This window comes from Geospiza fortis, unplaced genomic scaffold (assembly GCF_000277835.1).
Source record: "Geospiza fortis unplaced genomic scaffold, GeoFor_1.0 scaffold204, whole genome shotgun sequence".
Lineage (NCBI taxonomy): Eukaryota > Metazoa > Chordata > Aves > Passeriformes > Thraupidae > Geospiza > Geospiza fortis.
The window spans coordinates 612,725-628,770 of NW_005054505.1; the positions used below are offsets into that span (position 1 = coordinate 612,725).

A 16,046-nucleotide genomic window follows, 5' to 3' on the forward strand; every position below is an offset into this window, starting at 1 on the left:
AACTTTCATACAGCTGATCTCCAAATACTCCTACTTTCATCCCAAAGACAGTTGCAGACAGCAAATACTAACAGCCTGAAATTACTTGGGCCATTTTTCTCAAACCATAAACAGGGGAAAGTACAGGCATTCATTTTCTCTACCATCTTCAGACTCTCACAGTGGTTGCACTCCTCCTATTTACTTTTCATCAGGATATAGATCTGCTAAGTGCAAGAAGTAGAATCCACACACAGCATTCAGCTCTACCCTGCACCAAGTATGAACATAAACAAATTCTGTAAAAAGCTCCTGTTTAGAGAAGAGGTGGTGAGAACTGAATCCAGGAAGGCCAAAACAATGCCTGAAGCATGACAGAAGTGCTCAAAAAAACCTTTCTCTGGAATAATTTCCATTTACAAATACATTTGTGGCATTATAACAGGCCACTGCAAAGATATATTTTCTTCCTCATCTTTGGCTCAGATACCATGGAATCAAAAAATGTTTCCCTGGATTTCATCTGAGATTTACTGGAACTTACCAAGTATGGGTTGGTCCTGGTGAACTAGTCAGTCATTTCTCCAGATCTGTACTATATGTATGAAAGGAGGAGGGACCTGTGATTTTATGTGGAAATGAAGCTTCAAAAGAGACAAAATTCAAAAGAACCAACTAAGTAATAAAAATGTCTACAAAGATTAGTTCAAACTTTCAAAGACCTACACTGGTCCACGACAGTAACTTCTGTACTCATTACCATTCCAAGAAAACAATTATGTTTGTCATTCTTCACAATGAAGTGTAAGCAACAAAAATTTTATGATGGTATTAGCATCAGAGTGATACTAATTCCCACAAGATTAATAGAATACAAATCCAATTTATTCAGATTAATTTACCTTCATTTTCTTCTTTTACACACAAAATGGAAAGACTCCTATAAATTAATTGAGCTATTTATTCTCCAAAGGAGAGAGAGGGACATGCTTGTTGGCAGTGTTTTATGAACCTGAAAGGTAATGGGGTCCATAAAACTCTTTGACACATGTTTTTGAGCTTCACATAATTAGTCTGTACCTCATACTTGAAGTGTAAAAAAAGACTAGTTACTTTTGCTGATCATCTACCAGCCAAATTTGCTGCTCACAAGAATTTATGTCATAGATTTTTACTCCCTTCTCTTTAAAAAATAATATTTAAGTTCATTGAGGTAGTACATCTTTTATAAATGGCAAAAATAGCAGTCACATTATGCCTATCCTGCAAAAACACACACAGCAACCACTCTTCTTCAATGTTATTGAAAACATATGAAGAAAATTAAGTTTAGAAATATGTTGTTAATCCACAATCAATATTCTTAATGGAAAATTGAGATTCATCTTCTCGAATGAATTGAGACTCATCTGTTCTTCACAGAGGGAGTGCCTGGGCCTTGGAACAGGCTGACTGGAGAGCTGGTAGAGTCACCATCCCTGGAGATGTTTAATAAAACCCTGGATGTGGCACTTACTGCCAAGATCTAGTAGGCAAGGGGGTGTAAGGTCATAAGTTGGACTGGATGATCTCAAAAGTCTTTTCCAACCTTATTAATTCTGTAATTCTGTGTGACCTTGCATAGATCTGTTTTTTTTCATCTGCATATAATCTAGTCAGGCAATGGTGAAGAAAATCTACTGTAAAATGAGGCTTATGCTGTGTGTACATGGACTATACTTGGTACAGATAGAGTCACTCTCCAAAATAGACTGTAGAAACAACAGTTACTAATTTCTGGTATTCGTAAAAGTTTCATATTTAGGTGAAAAATTTTTCAAATGTGGCATAGAAACTAAAATGAACAGAAAACTAAAGCACATTTAAAGTAATAGCTCAAAGCTACCTTTAGAAATCTAGCTTCTTTCAAAAAAAGCTGTATACTTAATTTCAACAGAGTAGAAAATATTGACATTATCTGCATTATCTGTGTTTCATATGTGGAATCTCTTCTTCCTTTGTTAGTTCCACTGGCTCTGACATCACTGCAAATTTCCAATGTGTTGTTTCAATATTAGTCATCTTAAATTCAAGTAAAGAAAAGAAAGAAGCCTTCTCTTTTCACCATTAATACTCTTTCATCATCTGCAATTGATTTAAAGAAAGGCTTTTCAACTGTTTACATAAAATAAATCATTCCTCATATTGTGTACTTAAACTTACTTAGGTTCCTTGTTTTTAGAAAACAAACATTGTGGTATTTTTCCTGGAATAATATAAATTGTTAATATATGTAGGTGTTAGATGTATCGAAAAACATGCATTCTGTCTGAGAAGAGTCCCAGCAAGAACTACTTTCAGTGCATGAGAAAATACACTTTTATGATCATCACTATTGCGTTTTATAGATGCAAGCACTGCAACATTTCATGAACCTTGCAGCCAAGATTCCTGTTAAGCGTACACAGCAAGTAAATGAATTTGCCAATACACATTCTGTAAGATCTTGATTTTCCTGTCTCTCAGCTAAAATACTACAAAAGGTAGGAATGAACATTTTGACAGATTGTAACCACTTTAATTCCTGCACTACAAGAGTTCTTGCATTGAGCGAGGAGGCAGAAGTGTATGCTCTCAGCAGGTACAGCTTCCTGACTAGCGGTAATGTTTCAGACTCAGGTGCCTGTGGGAAACACCCAGAGACACATTTGTTTCCAATGAAGCAAAACTGAAGTGGGTGATCCCGAGTATCAAATGGTCTTCTCATATGTGTATCCCTCTGTTTATTTTGTTTTTATCTGAACTGTGAAAGTCTGTCAGCAAAACTATGTTGAACTGAATAGGAGAACAAGACAGGAGGGAGAAAAAAAGTGATATCCATAAGATAAGGGAGATGTAGGTAAGAGGAAAAGCAACCAACACACAGAAAGCCTCAGTGTGGATTCAGAAACTTTCATTATTTAATGACAGAATTTTCTCTGACAGTTCTCCATCACATGTACCTGATTTAACTCAAAATTTTACTCCTCCATAATTTCTTGAAATGTGTATTTTCCCTTCTAAATAAACTTAAATTAAAAATTGAAACAGAAGCAACAACGCACAACTTACGGTACTATCTCTGGTCTTCTGTGAAAGAAAAAAAGGTGCAGATTTAGAGATGTGGGGAAAAAATGCAACATTTTGATCACTTAAGTTCAGCAATAGTGTTACACAGTTATATTAAATATGTGAATTTATAGAAATATAGACTGAGAAAAGTAAATCAGAAGCAAAGTAAGAACATGAAATTGGTAAAAAGCATAATTCAGAAATGTTGCTATTTGACTTTACAGAAAAGCTCTGTAAATTTCATTCCATATGCTTTATGTCACCATCACCTTCAAACAAAGACCAAAACCAACTAGCTATGATTTAAGTTCTAGCTTCCTGATATTCACTTTTAAAACAGTTGTTTCTGTTCCTGGAAAAATGGATACTATTCAGCCAAACCACAGGTGTCCTTTGTCACATGAAACATATAGGAGGACCTCAGCAATATTGACAGCCATCTGAAATTTAGGGGCTCTTGTCATGGCAACTGATACACAACCATCACATCTACCAGGGCTCTCCAGCATTTTGGCAACCTAAAAGGCTTGTTCAAATTACATGCACTGAAACTGAAAGCCTATTTTTTCTTCAGCACTTCAGTTGTACTAACCTTCTGTGCATAATCATATCTGTTGCTTAATATACTCCCAAAATAATTGAAAACAGCAGAAGAAATTTTAAACTAAATTCTAAGAAGGTACTTAGACTCGAGACTACAGTATGCTGTATCACAGACTTTATAATTGGGCTCAGAGAACCTGATGTAGGAAAAAAAAAAAAAACAAGATAAAAAAGATCAATTCTCAAATCTCTGCAGATCTAGCAGTTGGGAGAAAAATTCTCTACCCATATATCAAGTTAATTTGTCTGAGAAGTCACTGACAAACTGTGATTCACATAGCAGTACCTGTCATGCCAACTAACAAAAAAAGCACTTCAGAAAGTGGCAAGACAAACAGTAGGGGCAATTCACCTGACCTTAGATAAGAAAAATAAGGAAGCAAAACTGAAAAATACGAAAGATAGAAAACTAATATTGGAACTCAATGCCAACACTGAACACTAAATTCAAAAAGAAGCCCTCAGGAAGGAAATGGTTATCATTTATTATAAACTGTGAAAGGAAAGGTAGTGAAATATATTGGGAATGTGCTCTAATTAGATAATGTAGGAGATTTTTTCTTGTTTTCTACATATTTGGTCTTTGATGGAGACAAAAAAAAAAAAAAAAACCACAACACAACTATAATTTCCAGGAAATTTACGAAGAAAATGAGACAGGTGCATGATTTGATATTTGGGTCTATGCTTAAATTAAAATACTACAGGAAAAGATTAGTTTCACTCTGTGAAGTTGAGCATTTTAAAGGACATCCTTTTCCTCTATAAAGAGATTAATTATTGGAGAAAAACAACAGAGAACAATTCTTAATACTACCTATTGTCAGTACAATGTCAATCCTATGAAGCCAGTGTAGCATTTATGCCAAAGAATATTTCAATGTATACCTACAATATGCCAATGAATACCTACATTGCCATCAAATGTCAGGGCTAATTTTTAGCAGAAGCTGGGAGGAGGCATGCCTAGGACAGAGAGATTGTTCCATATCACCTGAGATCATTGCCAGGTGAAGGGGAAAGGCACTCTCACTGCTGGGGAGAAGGGGTTCCTTCTGGTCAGGAACACATGGCAGGGGAACTGTCAGGTCTTGTTTATTCTCATAGAGTCCACAGTGACCATTTTTGCATGTGAATCATTCTCTTTTGCACACTTCTATTACCATTGTTGCTGTTACTGTTCACTTCTTATCTCATTTCTGTTTCCAGTAAATTGTTCTTCTCTCAACCCACAATGTTTTGTGCCTCCAACAGGAGGTGGGGTGGACAGGTGGAGGGGGGAATAGTGTTTGAGGTCTTTTTAGTGAGAGTACTAAATTGGAGAATACCATTTCTAAACCATGATAAGTAAGGCATTCTACATTTGTAGACAGGATTAAGGTAGAGGTCTCTAGTTACACAGGCAGCACAACTAGAACAGAACAGCTTTAAGACAAAGAATCCATGAAGATACATTTACTGTGAAAAAAGGTGAAAAGCAATATATTCCTTGAACAAAAACATATTTATAAAACAATGAGCTATAGAAGGCAACAAATCTCTCCAGGTGAAAAGGACTGTAGAAATAGCACTTACACTGAAGAATGGAGAACTGAAGGAAGATCTCAGGTCATAAAGCCCAATATCCTCCCAAAAATAACCACACAGCATTTTTCATACTAAGCTTTTCTTTTCTTCATATCTCCTTTTATATTCAAGGTAAGCATTTCAGGTCTTCTTTGTCCCTGCAGCTTCTTATAAACACGTACACATTGTTCACCTTTAAACCTTTTCTTACCTAAGTCAGTAGTAGATGAAGGTGTTTCAAAAGTTTTCACCACACTTTGCATGGTGAAAAAGTTTGCGTGGTGAAAATGTGTTCAATATTGTTTCATATGGAAGAGGCTTAAAAAAGAGAAAAAAGGGAATGGTAAAGCCATTTACCAATTGAAATTCACACAGGTTCCAACTTCTGGGGGAAGACAGAATTTTTAGTGTCCATAGTGTGACAATACTGTCAAAGAAACTGGAGAATTTACAATAAGACAAAACATTGCAAAAATATTTGGGATTAAAACTGTCTGCAAAGATGTCTTCAGAAAATCTCAGTAATTTATGCCAACTACATCCCTCAAATTGTGCAAATCCTTTGCTGCATTAATTCAGTACCTTGACCTACAGTCTTAATCTGCATCACAAGCCCATTTTTCTGTGTTTTTCTTCCCTATAGAAACACTGAACCAGTTACTTGGCATTAAACATTTTAATATTAAATGTAGGCCTTGAAAATAGGAAGAGCAACATCCTAAAGATGTTGTAATGATGGACTGGATTAATGTGATAACATACATGTTAAAATCTTAGCAAGTTGTCTATCTGCCAACAAAGACAAGCACTTCTGCAGCACAATTTACATCAAACTCTAATCTCCACCATGTATCTTAAAAGGTCACATGAACTGCACTGTGAAAATGTTTATGCTTTCACTGACTTTTATCTGGCAAATATAGATGACTACACTGCAGAAATCTAAAGTAAGGAAAAACCTGTCCTGTTCAGATGAAACTGAAATTCTTTGTCAGCTGTTTCTTTAAATCTATAAGGATCTGGCTTTCAGAACACTTATATTTGGGTTTCGTGGTTTTGTTTGTTTGTTTCCCTGGCTGGAGCTGGTAACTTAAAATGAAAATATCTGTGAAAGTTCTTTAAAATGATACCTTAAAAGAATCATAATTCCAGATATTATGTTCTACAAGCATATGTTACTTCAAATGCTTTAGAGCAGGTAATTTCATCAAAATTATTACCTTTCAGTAACATTTGGTGATATCAAATTTTAAAGCCTCTTATTTTTATTTTAAATATTGATATGGTTTTTACTGAGCACATATATACACAAAACCATATATACTCTCACCTTAGAATGAATGTTCAATAGAGCATTACTGACAGTAGATACTTAGAAAGCTCTGTAAAACCTTTCTGATATTTTTCAACAAAATTATTTTCAATAATAACTCAGGTTACTATATTAGTTCAATTCAGGAAAGAATTTTCTATTTTTTGATTCAAGCTGATATGCAGAACTACACTGGAATTTGTTCAGTATACAAAATAAATAATAGAAACAGCCACATTTCTTTTAGGTTGCACACAAGGAAAGTGTCTACCCAAGGTCTAATTAAATAGAAGGTTCATTTTGGCTCAAAATACGAGAACCGAGTGAACCCTTTCAGCAACGCAAGAGAATGGTATCAGTAACAGGTAAACTCTCAATATCTGTTACGCTTGTATTTGTTTAATTTAAAGCAAGAGAATGAAAGTCATAGACTGGTTTGAGTTGGAAGGGACCCTTTAAGATTATCTAGTTCCAACCCCCACTACCATGGGCAGGGGCATCTTCCACTAGACCAGGTTGCTCAAAGTCCCAGCCTGTCTGATCTTGAACGCTTCCAGGGACTGGGCATCCTCTCTGGGCAACCTGTGCCAGTGCCTCACCCCCCTCACAGTAAAAGACTTCTTATGTCCCATATGAATCTACTCTCTTTCAGTTTAAACTATTGCTCTTTGTCCTGTCACTACAGGCTCTGGTAAAACATTTCTCCATCTTTCTCACAAGCCCCCTTGATATACCACAAGGCTGTAAGTAAGGAATTCCCTAAACCTTCTCTTCCCCAGGCAGAATACTTCCAACTCTCTCTACTGGTCTTCATAGGCTTCAGCCCCCTGATCACTTCTGTGGGCTTCCTCTGGGTCTGCCAGAAGAAGTGCCAGAAGCCACTATTCCCACAGCATTTTAATATTTCTGCGTTCAACTGAACCATTTAATGAGCACTACAACAGTTTAGCTTAAACCCACTTCTGTCATCTGGCTAAGATGTTCTGCCAAACTTTGTACTGGTCTAGTTCAATGGAAAAATTAAATATCCCCTGAAAGGAATATTGACAGCTGAAAGTATGAAGAGTGATAGAGATATTCAGGGTTAAATATATCTCTATTTGTCAGCTTATCATCTCTTAGAACACATTTGTCATGATCAGCATTAGAGGATGATCAGAAAAAAAGAGTTCCAAGAGCAAAGGTCAAAGCCACCATAAATTATACTAGGATTAGCAAGAACTCAGAAAGACTTTCCATTTACTTTTTGTTAGGCTTGTTTTCATATGTAGTGACTTTTTCTTTTCCATATGTAGTGATTTCTCATTTCTGTAAGAATTAAGGACCCTTCTCTCAGCTGACACGTAACAGATTCATCAGGTTCTAAAGCTATGTTTAAATAAAGTTGGTCAGTAAAATTCTCCCCTACAATGGATGAAAAAACAGGAATTAACCCAACCAATTTAACTTGGAATTATAAAATATTTCTGATCTCATAGGCATTCTGTTCTTGGCTTTTACTCTGGGCTGTTTCTGGTACAGAAAATACAAACAGAACACATCTGTTAACTATGTTCTGGAATTAACCTCCACACAAAACAAAAACAGAGACAGTCCCACTACCAGTCCTCCCAAACACTAGTATGAACAATGGGGTCATAGCATAAGTTGCTACTGTCAGTTACAGGCAAAGGCAGTAGGATGCTTTATTATGTAAGATATGTGATCCTAAAAACATCATAAGATCCTGCCCTGTTAAAACATCTCCTGTTGGAAGAGCAGGATATAAGAGTGGAGGAGGATTCTTGAAGCCAAGGGTCAGATAAAGGCATGGGTTAACTTGGGCTGCAAGAGAATGAGGCAGGCTAGGAGTGGGACCTTTTATTTGGCCATTTAATGGTAGGATAAGGGGCAATGTTTCAAAGCATTAGTAGTTTCGAATTGAAAGAGGGGAGCTTCAGATTAGATATTAGGATGAACTTCTTTAATGTGAGGGTGTTGAGCAATTGGAACAAGTTGCTCAGAAAAGTTCTCATCCTGGGAACTGCTCAAGGTCAGGATGATTGGGGCTCTGAGCAACCTGGTCTAGAGGAAGGTGGCCCTGACCATGGCAGGGGGTTTGGGACTAGCTGACCATTCAAGGTCCTTTCCATCACATAAAGAGGCAGAAATATACAAAATAAATAAACATATATAAATAAACTAAAAAACCATCAGAACTATAAATAAGTCACACCAACTAATAGTCTTGAAGGGCTAGAGGTCTCTCTACATATAGTTTATGTTTAGTCCAACAGGAAGATACAATTTAGCAAGATAAATAACACTTTCTTCTAGAGAAGCAACTTCCTTATTGCTGTAATGCTCCACAGGCAATGAAGAGAAGTGTTAGGACTTCTCCTAACACTGCAAAAGCAGAGATGATATTCAGTAAGTGGAAAACCAAAGGGGTTGTTGCTCAGAGACCCTTTTAAAAAATAGTCATACTCCTCACACCAGTTAGAGGATTTCCTCTTATCTGAAAGCAATCAAGTGTTTGAAGAAGCAGTCCATTCAGAGATCAAAATAATACACAGGCCACACAGTTTGGAAGAGATCCAAAGATCACATAAATGCAAAACCCTCTACCATTTTACTTGTTATTCATGACCAGTCCTTTTTTGAAAAACATGCACAAACTCTTTGAAATAAACCTCTCTACCAAAAATATTGGAAAACATGGTCTAAATACAGTTCATATATTTTCAAATAGTCACCACATAACATTTTCCTATTTGTAGGGCTAACACAAAAGCATGAAGAGATGACTTTCAAAACATAGACAATAAGCATATTTGCCAACCATATGTCCAAAAAGCAGTCTAACTTAGATTTAAACACAGAAAAAAAATTAAAAAATAGATTCCCAGCCCAGCAGTGGAACACCTGATCAAACATGAGATCAAGCATGGAAACATTCTAGCTTGAATTTAGCAACAAAGAATATGCAGATCAGGAAGATTGTGGCTAATCAAACCCGCCTGGGTTTGCCTATGTATCTAACACTTCTATATGAAGCTCAGCATCCAAGTGCATTTTTGAGTTATTGACAACATTCAATGCACACCTCTAATAAAGAATATTTGACATGCCAGATGCTGGACTAGCTGTCAATGTTTATTTTCCCATGTAATAGCCTTATGGTTAGAGCACTCTCTAAGAAAGTACTAAATCACATCTTAAAAACTGAGATATTTCATACCATCCCCTTCTAGCAGAGAAGAATGAGTAGGAAAAAACACACTCCTAAAGGCTAGGCTCAGTGAAGGACTTTCTACTACTTCTTCAATGGCAGCAGTAAGGAAAGACCAAAAGATTAATGGGACTCCAGTAAAAGAAAATCTAATCCAGCTCATGTTTACACCCTTAGCTGGAGCAGCAGAGCTCTACTCCATGGCCCCAGTACCATCTTCATAGTATATGGTAAGAAGAAAATAGTACATTACATAAACAGCACAAAAAAAAACTGTCAAAGAGGTCTCAATCTCTGTCCTGTCAATCTGGCTGAAAGACATGGAATACTTCTCTACCACATATTTAATTGAAAATATCCATTTTCTTCTAGTTTCCCTTCTCTATCTACTTCCCATTATCCATTCACATCAGTGGTGATACTTGCAATGGAATTATGAATAGCCAGAATTCAAACACATTTGAGAAATTGTAACAGTGCTTACTTAGCCTTAAAGGGTCAAATTCAATATTCAAAGCAGTAAGAAGACATTTCTTACATTGATGACAAGGACTTCTATGTAATACATCATCTGGACAGACTACAGCACAACTGCTGAGACAATCTCGGTGTCAACTTGGTACCCACATTGGCAGGTAGTACGTTGTAGAGGCCATCAAGTTCTAAGCATTGGTTTTATCACAAAACTTGAGCCTGCTTCAAAAGGAGCAACTGGGACAGTACATAAAGAAACAGAATTTTAATATTTTACTTACCCTTTTTAATTTCATAAAAGCATTATTCTTCCTTTCTATATACAAATTAGACTGAAAAAAGTTTGACTTACAACAGTTGTTCTCTATGTCACATTCTGCATACAGAGTTTGGGAAAAATACATACACAGTAATTCTTGCAGAAAATATAATAACATTACAGATCAGGTTAACAGATTTTTTAAAAATCTGTGGTTTTCAGTTTTGAAAACAGAAGGGACCTGAATGATAACAGATCAATAGGAGCTGTAGGCTTTCATTTAGAGCTGACTTGTTTGCATCCAACATAAATGGGCAATGACCATTTACCATCTAACAGCTGTTCAGCAGCCTATGCATGATGCTATGGTAGCCCCTGGTGTAGAAGTGGCCAGATGACAGTCACAGGACCATAGTAGCCCACATCTTTTAGACAGAAAGCAACTCCAGAACAGGACAATGAAAAGGCATTTCTCAAATGAGCCATGTCTACCCAATATGTAGCAGGATCTCTATTTAAGGTAAGGTTAATATAATATTTTTTTGTGGTTTAACCTCATTCAGGAACCAAGCCCCAGGCAGCTGCTCATTCTCTCCCCATGAGCAAGACTGGGGAAAGAATCAGAAAGGTAAAAGCCAGAAAACTCATGGGTTGAGAGAAAGCTGGTTTAATAGGGAAAGCAAAAGTCATGCACACAGGCAAAGCAAAACAAGAAATTACTTCATCCCTTCCCCTGGGCAGGCAGGTGTTCCGCCGTCTCCAGGAAAGCAGGGCTTCATCATGTACAAAAATTACTTGGAAGACAAACATCATCACTCCAAACTTCCCCTTCTTCTTCCCCCCCTTTCATACACTGACCATGTCACATGGTCTGGAATATCCCTTTGGTCAGTAGGAGTCACCTGCCCTGACTGTCTCCTCCTAACCTCCAATGTACTTGCAGTTTCCTCACCAGTGTGGCAATAAGGAAAGCAGAAAAGGCCTTGGTTCTGTGTAAGCCCTGCTCAGCAATAGCAAAAACATCTCTGTATTATGGGAATTACTTTGCATTTTGGACTTTTAGATTCCTTTTTCCTAGTACTATCATTATTTAGTAAGCAAAAATGCTGGGTTTCATACTGCTCTCTTCCATACACTGTACTCAAAGCAAGGAGGTCAATTTTCCAAGTACCATTCAGTTTTGGTAGCTCCTTTTAAAAAACCCATTTACTTACCCTCATAAGTATTAACTTAACAGAACAGCACAGGGCTCTAATGTTCTACTCCTTAGGCTTAGAAAACAGTATAAAAAAGGAAAACTAAAAGCTTGTAACTGTCACAAATTTGCTAAAAGCTGATTCCTATATTGCTTTAAAAAGTTACCATTTACATATAAAAAGCCTTTCAGTATTTATAGCAAAGTCAACTGAATAAATGCACTAAAAAGTAGTTCTGGATCAAAACTATGTTATTTAGATTCCTGATGTAGCAGGCAGCTGTGATACCACATAGAATTTCCTTAATTTGACAAAACTTTCAAGCATGGTAAAATACTCCAGTTATAAAGAAGAAAAAAACCCAACCAACCAAAAAAACCCAACAAATCTCTTCATTTTACCCTTACAACAGTAAAAAACACAATGTGAGGTATTCACTGTAGGTACAACTCTCTGGTTTACTACTGTTTATTAAGCAAGTATGCGAGATACATGTATGGAATCATAAAATGTCACAGCTCTTTTAATTCTGAATTGCCATGAAGGCGGCCACCCTCTACCAGGAGAGCCTTCTGAGGCTGTTTTTGCATTTAATGATTCTCCTGCTTAGCAAAATAACTCCTTGTTGGTCACACCAAGGACCACAAACAGTCTATTTCTACTACTTTGTTTTTGCCTTCCCCTATTGAGAGCCTATAAAATCAGACCTTTTTCCTTCAGATGGAGAATATTACATTATATTTATCACTATAGCAACTAACCTAATTGATTTGATGCAGGTTTCTCTTCCACCATAGGATGGAGCCATTATCCCTAAGTATAATCTAAACATTTAAGAAAGAAAAAATTATCAGTTTATCATTTTACCACATCAATAGGAATATAATTGGGCTTCAGAAACTAAAGCATAAATGAAAGTCTAATGGGTTGTACATGTACATCCAGAACATTCTTTATAAATATGCTTATCTGTCAAGTGGAACTTAGAGTATGGTGTTTACTGGTTGCTCCCAGTAATAGGAATGACTATTGTACAACAAATACAATTCCAGAAACAAAGATTCACAAACTAATTAGGAGAAGGAGAAGCAATGTTCAAATAACTGATTCAGAAATAAGCTTTTTCAGACTAACATTAAAAATGGAAATAGGCAAGATACATCAAAAATTTTATTTACAGTACTACTAAGAAAGGAAAAATGGAAAAGTTATTTTCCAGATTTTGTTTTGGAGGCTGCAGGGTTTGTTTTCAGCAGAATGATACAATGAGATAACAAAATATTAAGTTCCGGTAATTAGTTTGATAATATATTCACCTTTATTGTTATTCTCCAGTATTACTGACAATCAGGTGTGGGGGAAAATAGAGACCACCTTACATAGTCAAATTTCTTTTCTTTTACTTCCTAAGAAATATGGCAATCCTGTTATTTTTAAAGCATTTTTAAAAGTCATCATGTACCCCCCAAAACCCAAATTTGCTTTTCTTCAAAAACAGGCATCAGATGGAAAAAAAAGACTGATTAAACTCTAGCTGATTTTTAAGAGAATTCAGAAAATCTGAAGTGCTGCTTTACCTAGAAATACCTTCACTTTTTTTAAATCTTGATTTTTCACAGAGCAAAACCATTTTTTTTCAATGTCTCAAATACTACCACTAGAGAAAATGTTCATGATGCTTCATTAACATTTGGAATTGCAATTGACAAATCAGTGAAGCATTACATAAATGGTGGAGTGTTTCAACACTGCATATTTTAAGCAGCATGGTGCTTTTCAGTGCTATATGAAATGAAGAGTGTACTATATATTTGAGGAACACCATCTACACTGGCTGAAAGAAATAATTAGAAACTGATCTTTAAGCACACTAGAAAATGCTTTCAGATTATTGGCCAACATTTGCATTTTTCATCAGTAAACAATGAACAATATGTAACAATTCAAATGGATGACTGCATTCCTTAGGATAAAACATTGTCAAACTTCTCATTGCTGAAAATAAATAATTTCTAAAGTGTCAGAATTCATGGTTAACTTTTTCTGAGGCTATGCTGATCGAAAATATATGCGCAGAAGATCTCATATCTTCTCATAAGAAGCCTGTGATGCTTTGGACACTTCTAACACAAACTTAACAAAGTATTTCCTATCACTAATACCAAACTGAATTCCCTTTGCACTTGAACTATTCATTCTGTTATATGCACTCCCATGATACAATAAATCATTTTAAAACTCATTATGTTGTTTAGTATATCCTCTACATTATCACATTGAATGCAGCATTATGTACAAAATTATATTATTAAAAGTGTAGCCTGCTTAATATAATTTTATTAATGAGAAGTGTAATGCAAAATATGCTAAATTACAAAAAAAAAAAAAAACAACAAACTATTACAATATGTTATTCCTTTGGCAAAATTCATTTTCAGTGTCATCAGTATAAAGAACCCCTGGAATACACAAAACAGAAGGGAATTAAAGGTTCTCCTACCCAATTACAACCTTGTTTCGAAAAAAACCCAGAACACATACATGGAAAAATGGTCAGTGTAATACAGCTGGAGGAAATGGAACAGAGGGTTAAGAAATGCAGCAGGTATGCTCCTGCAAACCAGCATCTATTTCCTTTCATCATAGCTTACACCTATTACAGCTCAACAAGACAAGCCTAGTGCAAAATCTTTAATGCTACAGTTAATGAAGGTAATATGCACCATGGGTAAATTACAGACCCCATTCAGCTCAGGGTGGGAAAATACAGCGTAGATTCATTTTGGCAAAGCTGTGTGGGTCCTTCCTGATAAACTGCATTTTTTTTTATTGTTGCGTAAAAATTGCTTTTTCTATTCTCTTTGCAAGTTTCCTACTCTGGTGCTATGGACTAACTTGCATTCCCTAACTTGAAGTGTGGGCATTAACTCCATTTACATTATATAACTGATTGAAAATGATTCTTGCTGAAAGCAAAACAAACAAACATTATGAAAAGCAAACAAAAAAAGCAGGAAAAAATAAAGACCTTTAAAGCATTTATAGTCCAAATACTTGATTCTTACAGATACCTTATCTGCAACACTGTAATTAACGGAAAATCTATCAAGCCTTCAAAAAGAATATAAAAACTCTACTGATAACCTGAGATGCAGCTCTAAAACTGGCAACATGGACTTACTAAACTGCTGAGAATATGCTAAGAAAGTGCCAAGATTTGCTTCTATGGAATTTCGGAGAATCACATATGATCCCAGGATGTTAAGACATCTGCCACTTGATGAAGTATGTGCTTCCTAAAAAAATGAATATAAGCAAACCAGCTCCCCTTCATGGAAGGTGGACAGAGTTAGGAGAGTGTATATGTGGAGGGAACAGCCTCCGAGCAATCTGGTAACATCTGACAATAAACAGTGAACAGTGGATCAGGGCTACCTACTACTGATAAAAAGTTTGTTTCTAAAATCCAAGAGATGTTACTCGTTGGACTGGAAATGCCACATTTACAACCTAAGGACATCTCACTCTCCTGAGAAGCAGCAGTATTAAAGTGCCGGTCTACCTGCTTTGCCAGAGGGGAGTGGGGGGAGATGTGCTGAGGGGTAAGTCTAAGGCACAGTACCAGTGCCTGCCAGCTTCAGAGCTTGGCCTCCGCCTGAAGTGTTACCTCACATGGGGAGGGTGTAGATTTATGCCCAGCAAAAGCACCAGGACAAATATGTACTTACTGCAGTAAGCGATTAGGAGACTAGCCAGGATCATGATAGCCCAGAAAGTTGAGGACATGCTTGGCAAGGCGCTGGCATCTTTCCTACTGCTTCTCCTGGGAGATGGAGCCATTGAAGCCACTTCCCCAGCGCGGGGAAAGTCAGACAGTTTCACCAGCCAGCTCTCCCCTCGACTGATGGCCTTGTTCCACGTGTAATCCTCAAGGAAGGCATCTTCCAACGACTCTGCTGTTCATCATCAGCACCATGGTCCTGTCGCAGGAATCATCTTCCAGCCAGAAAGCCAAGGCGACGCTAATGCAAGCGGGTCTTGGGAACAGCGGCCACTGTCAGCCTCCCTCCTGTCACTGTGGTGGGATGCACTAGCATGGAGGCTTTCACTGCGGCTGGGATGCCTCGCGTGGTACTGAGCTTCGAAGATGTCCCACGAGCAAGCCTCTTTTTTTTTTTTTTATTTTTTTCTTTTCTGTTTTTAATTCGCAGAAGTTGTTCCGCTTGCTGTCCTTGCCCCTGCCTCGCCCTCCCCGGGGGCAGCCCCCGCAGGCGGAGCGCGGGCCCCGGCGGTGCTAACGCGGCGCCTCCCCCGCCCGCCCGCGGCTCTACGGCGACCCCGGCTCAGGGCGCGGCC

At 37.1% G+C, this 16,046-nt stretch overlaps 1 protein-coding gene across 3 annotated transcripts in view; it reads right to left on the bottom strand.

The window, feature by feature from the left end:
- The window catches only part of TAFA5 (TAFA chemokine like family member 5), a 467,160-nt gene extending 451,186 nt beyond the window's left edge, over positions 1 to 15,974 (bottom strand). For all 3 annotated transcript variants that reach the window (XR_004082536.1, XM_031063460.1, XM_031063459.1), the window contains exon 1: positions 15,419 to 15,974. Coding sequence is in view for 2 of the 3 variants with exons in the window: in XM_031063460.1 (XP_030919320.1) it covers positions 15,419 to 15,530 (112 nt within the window). In the remaining variant the exon portion in view is untranslated. The remainder of the gene's footprint in view (positions 1 to 15,418) is intronic.
- Positions 15,975 to 16,046: the final 72 nt, after the last annotated feature.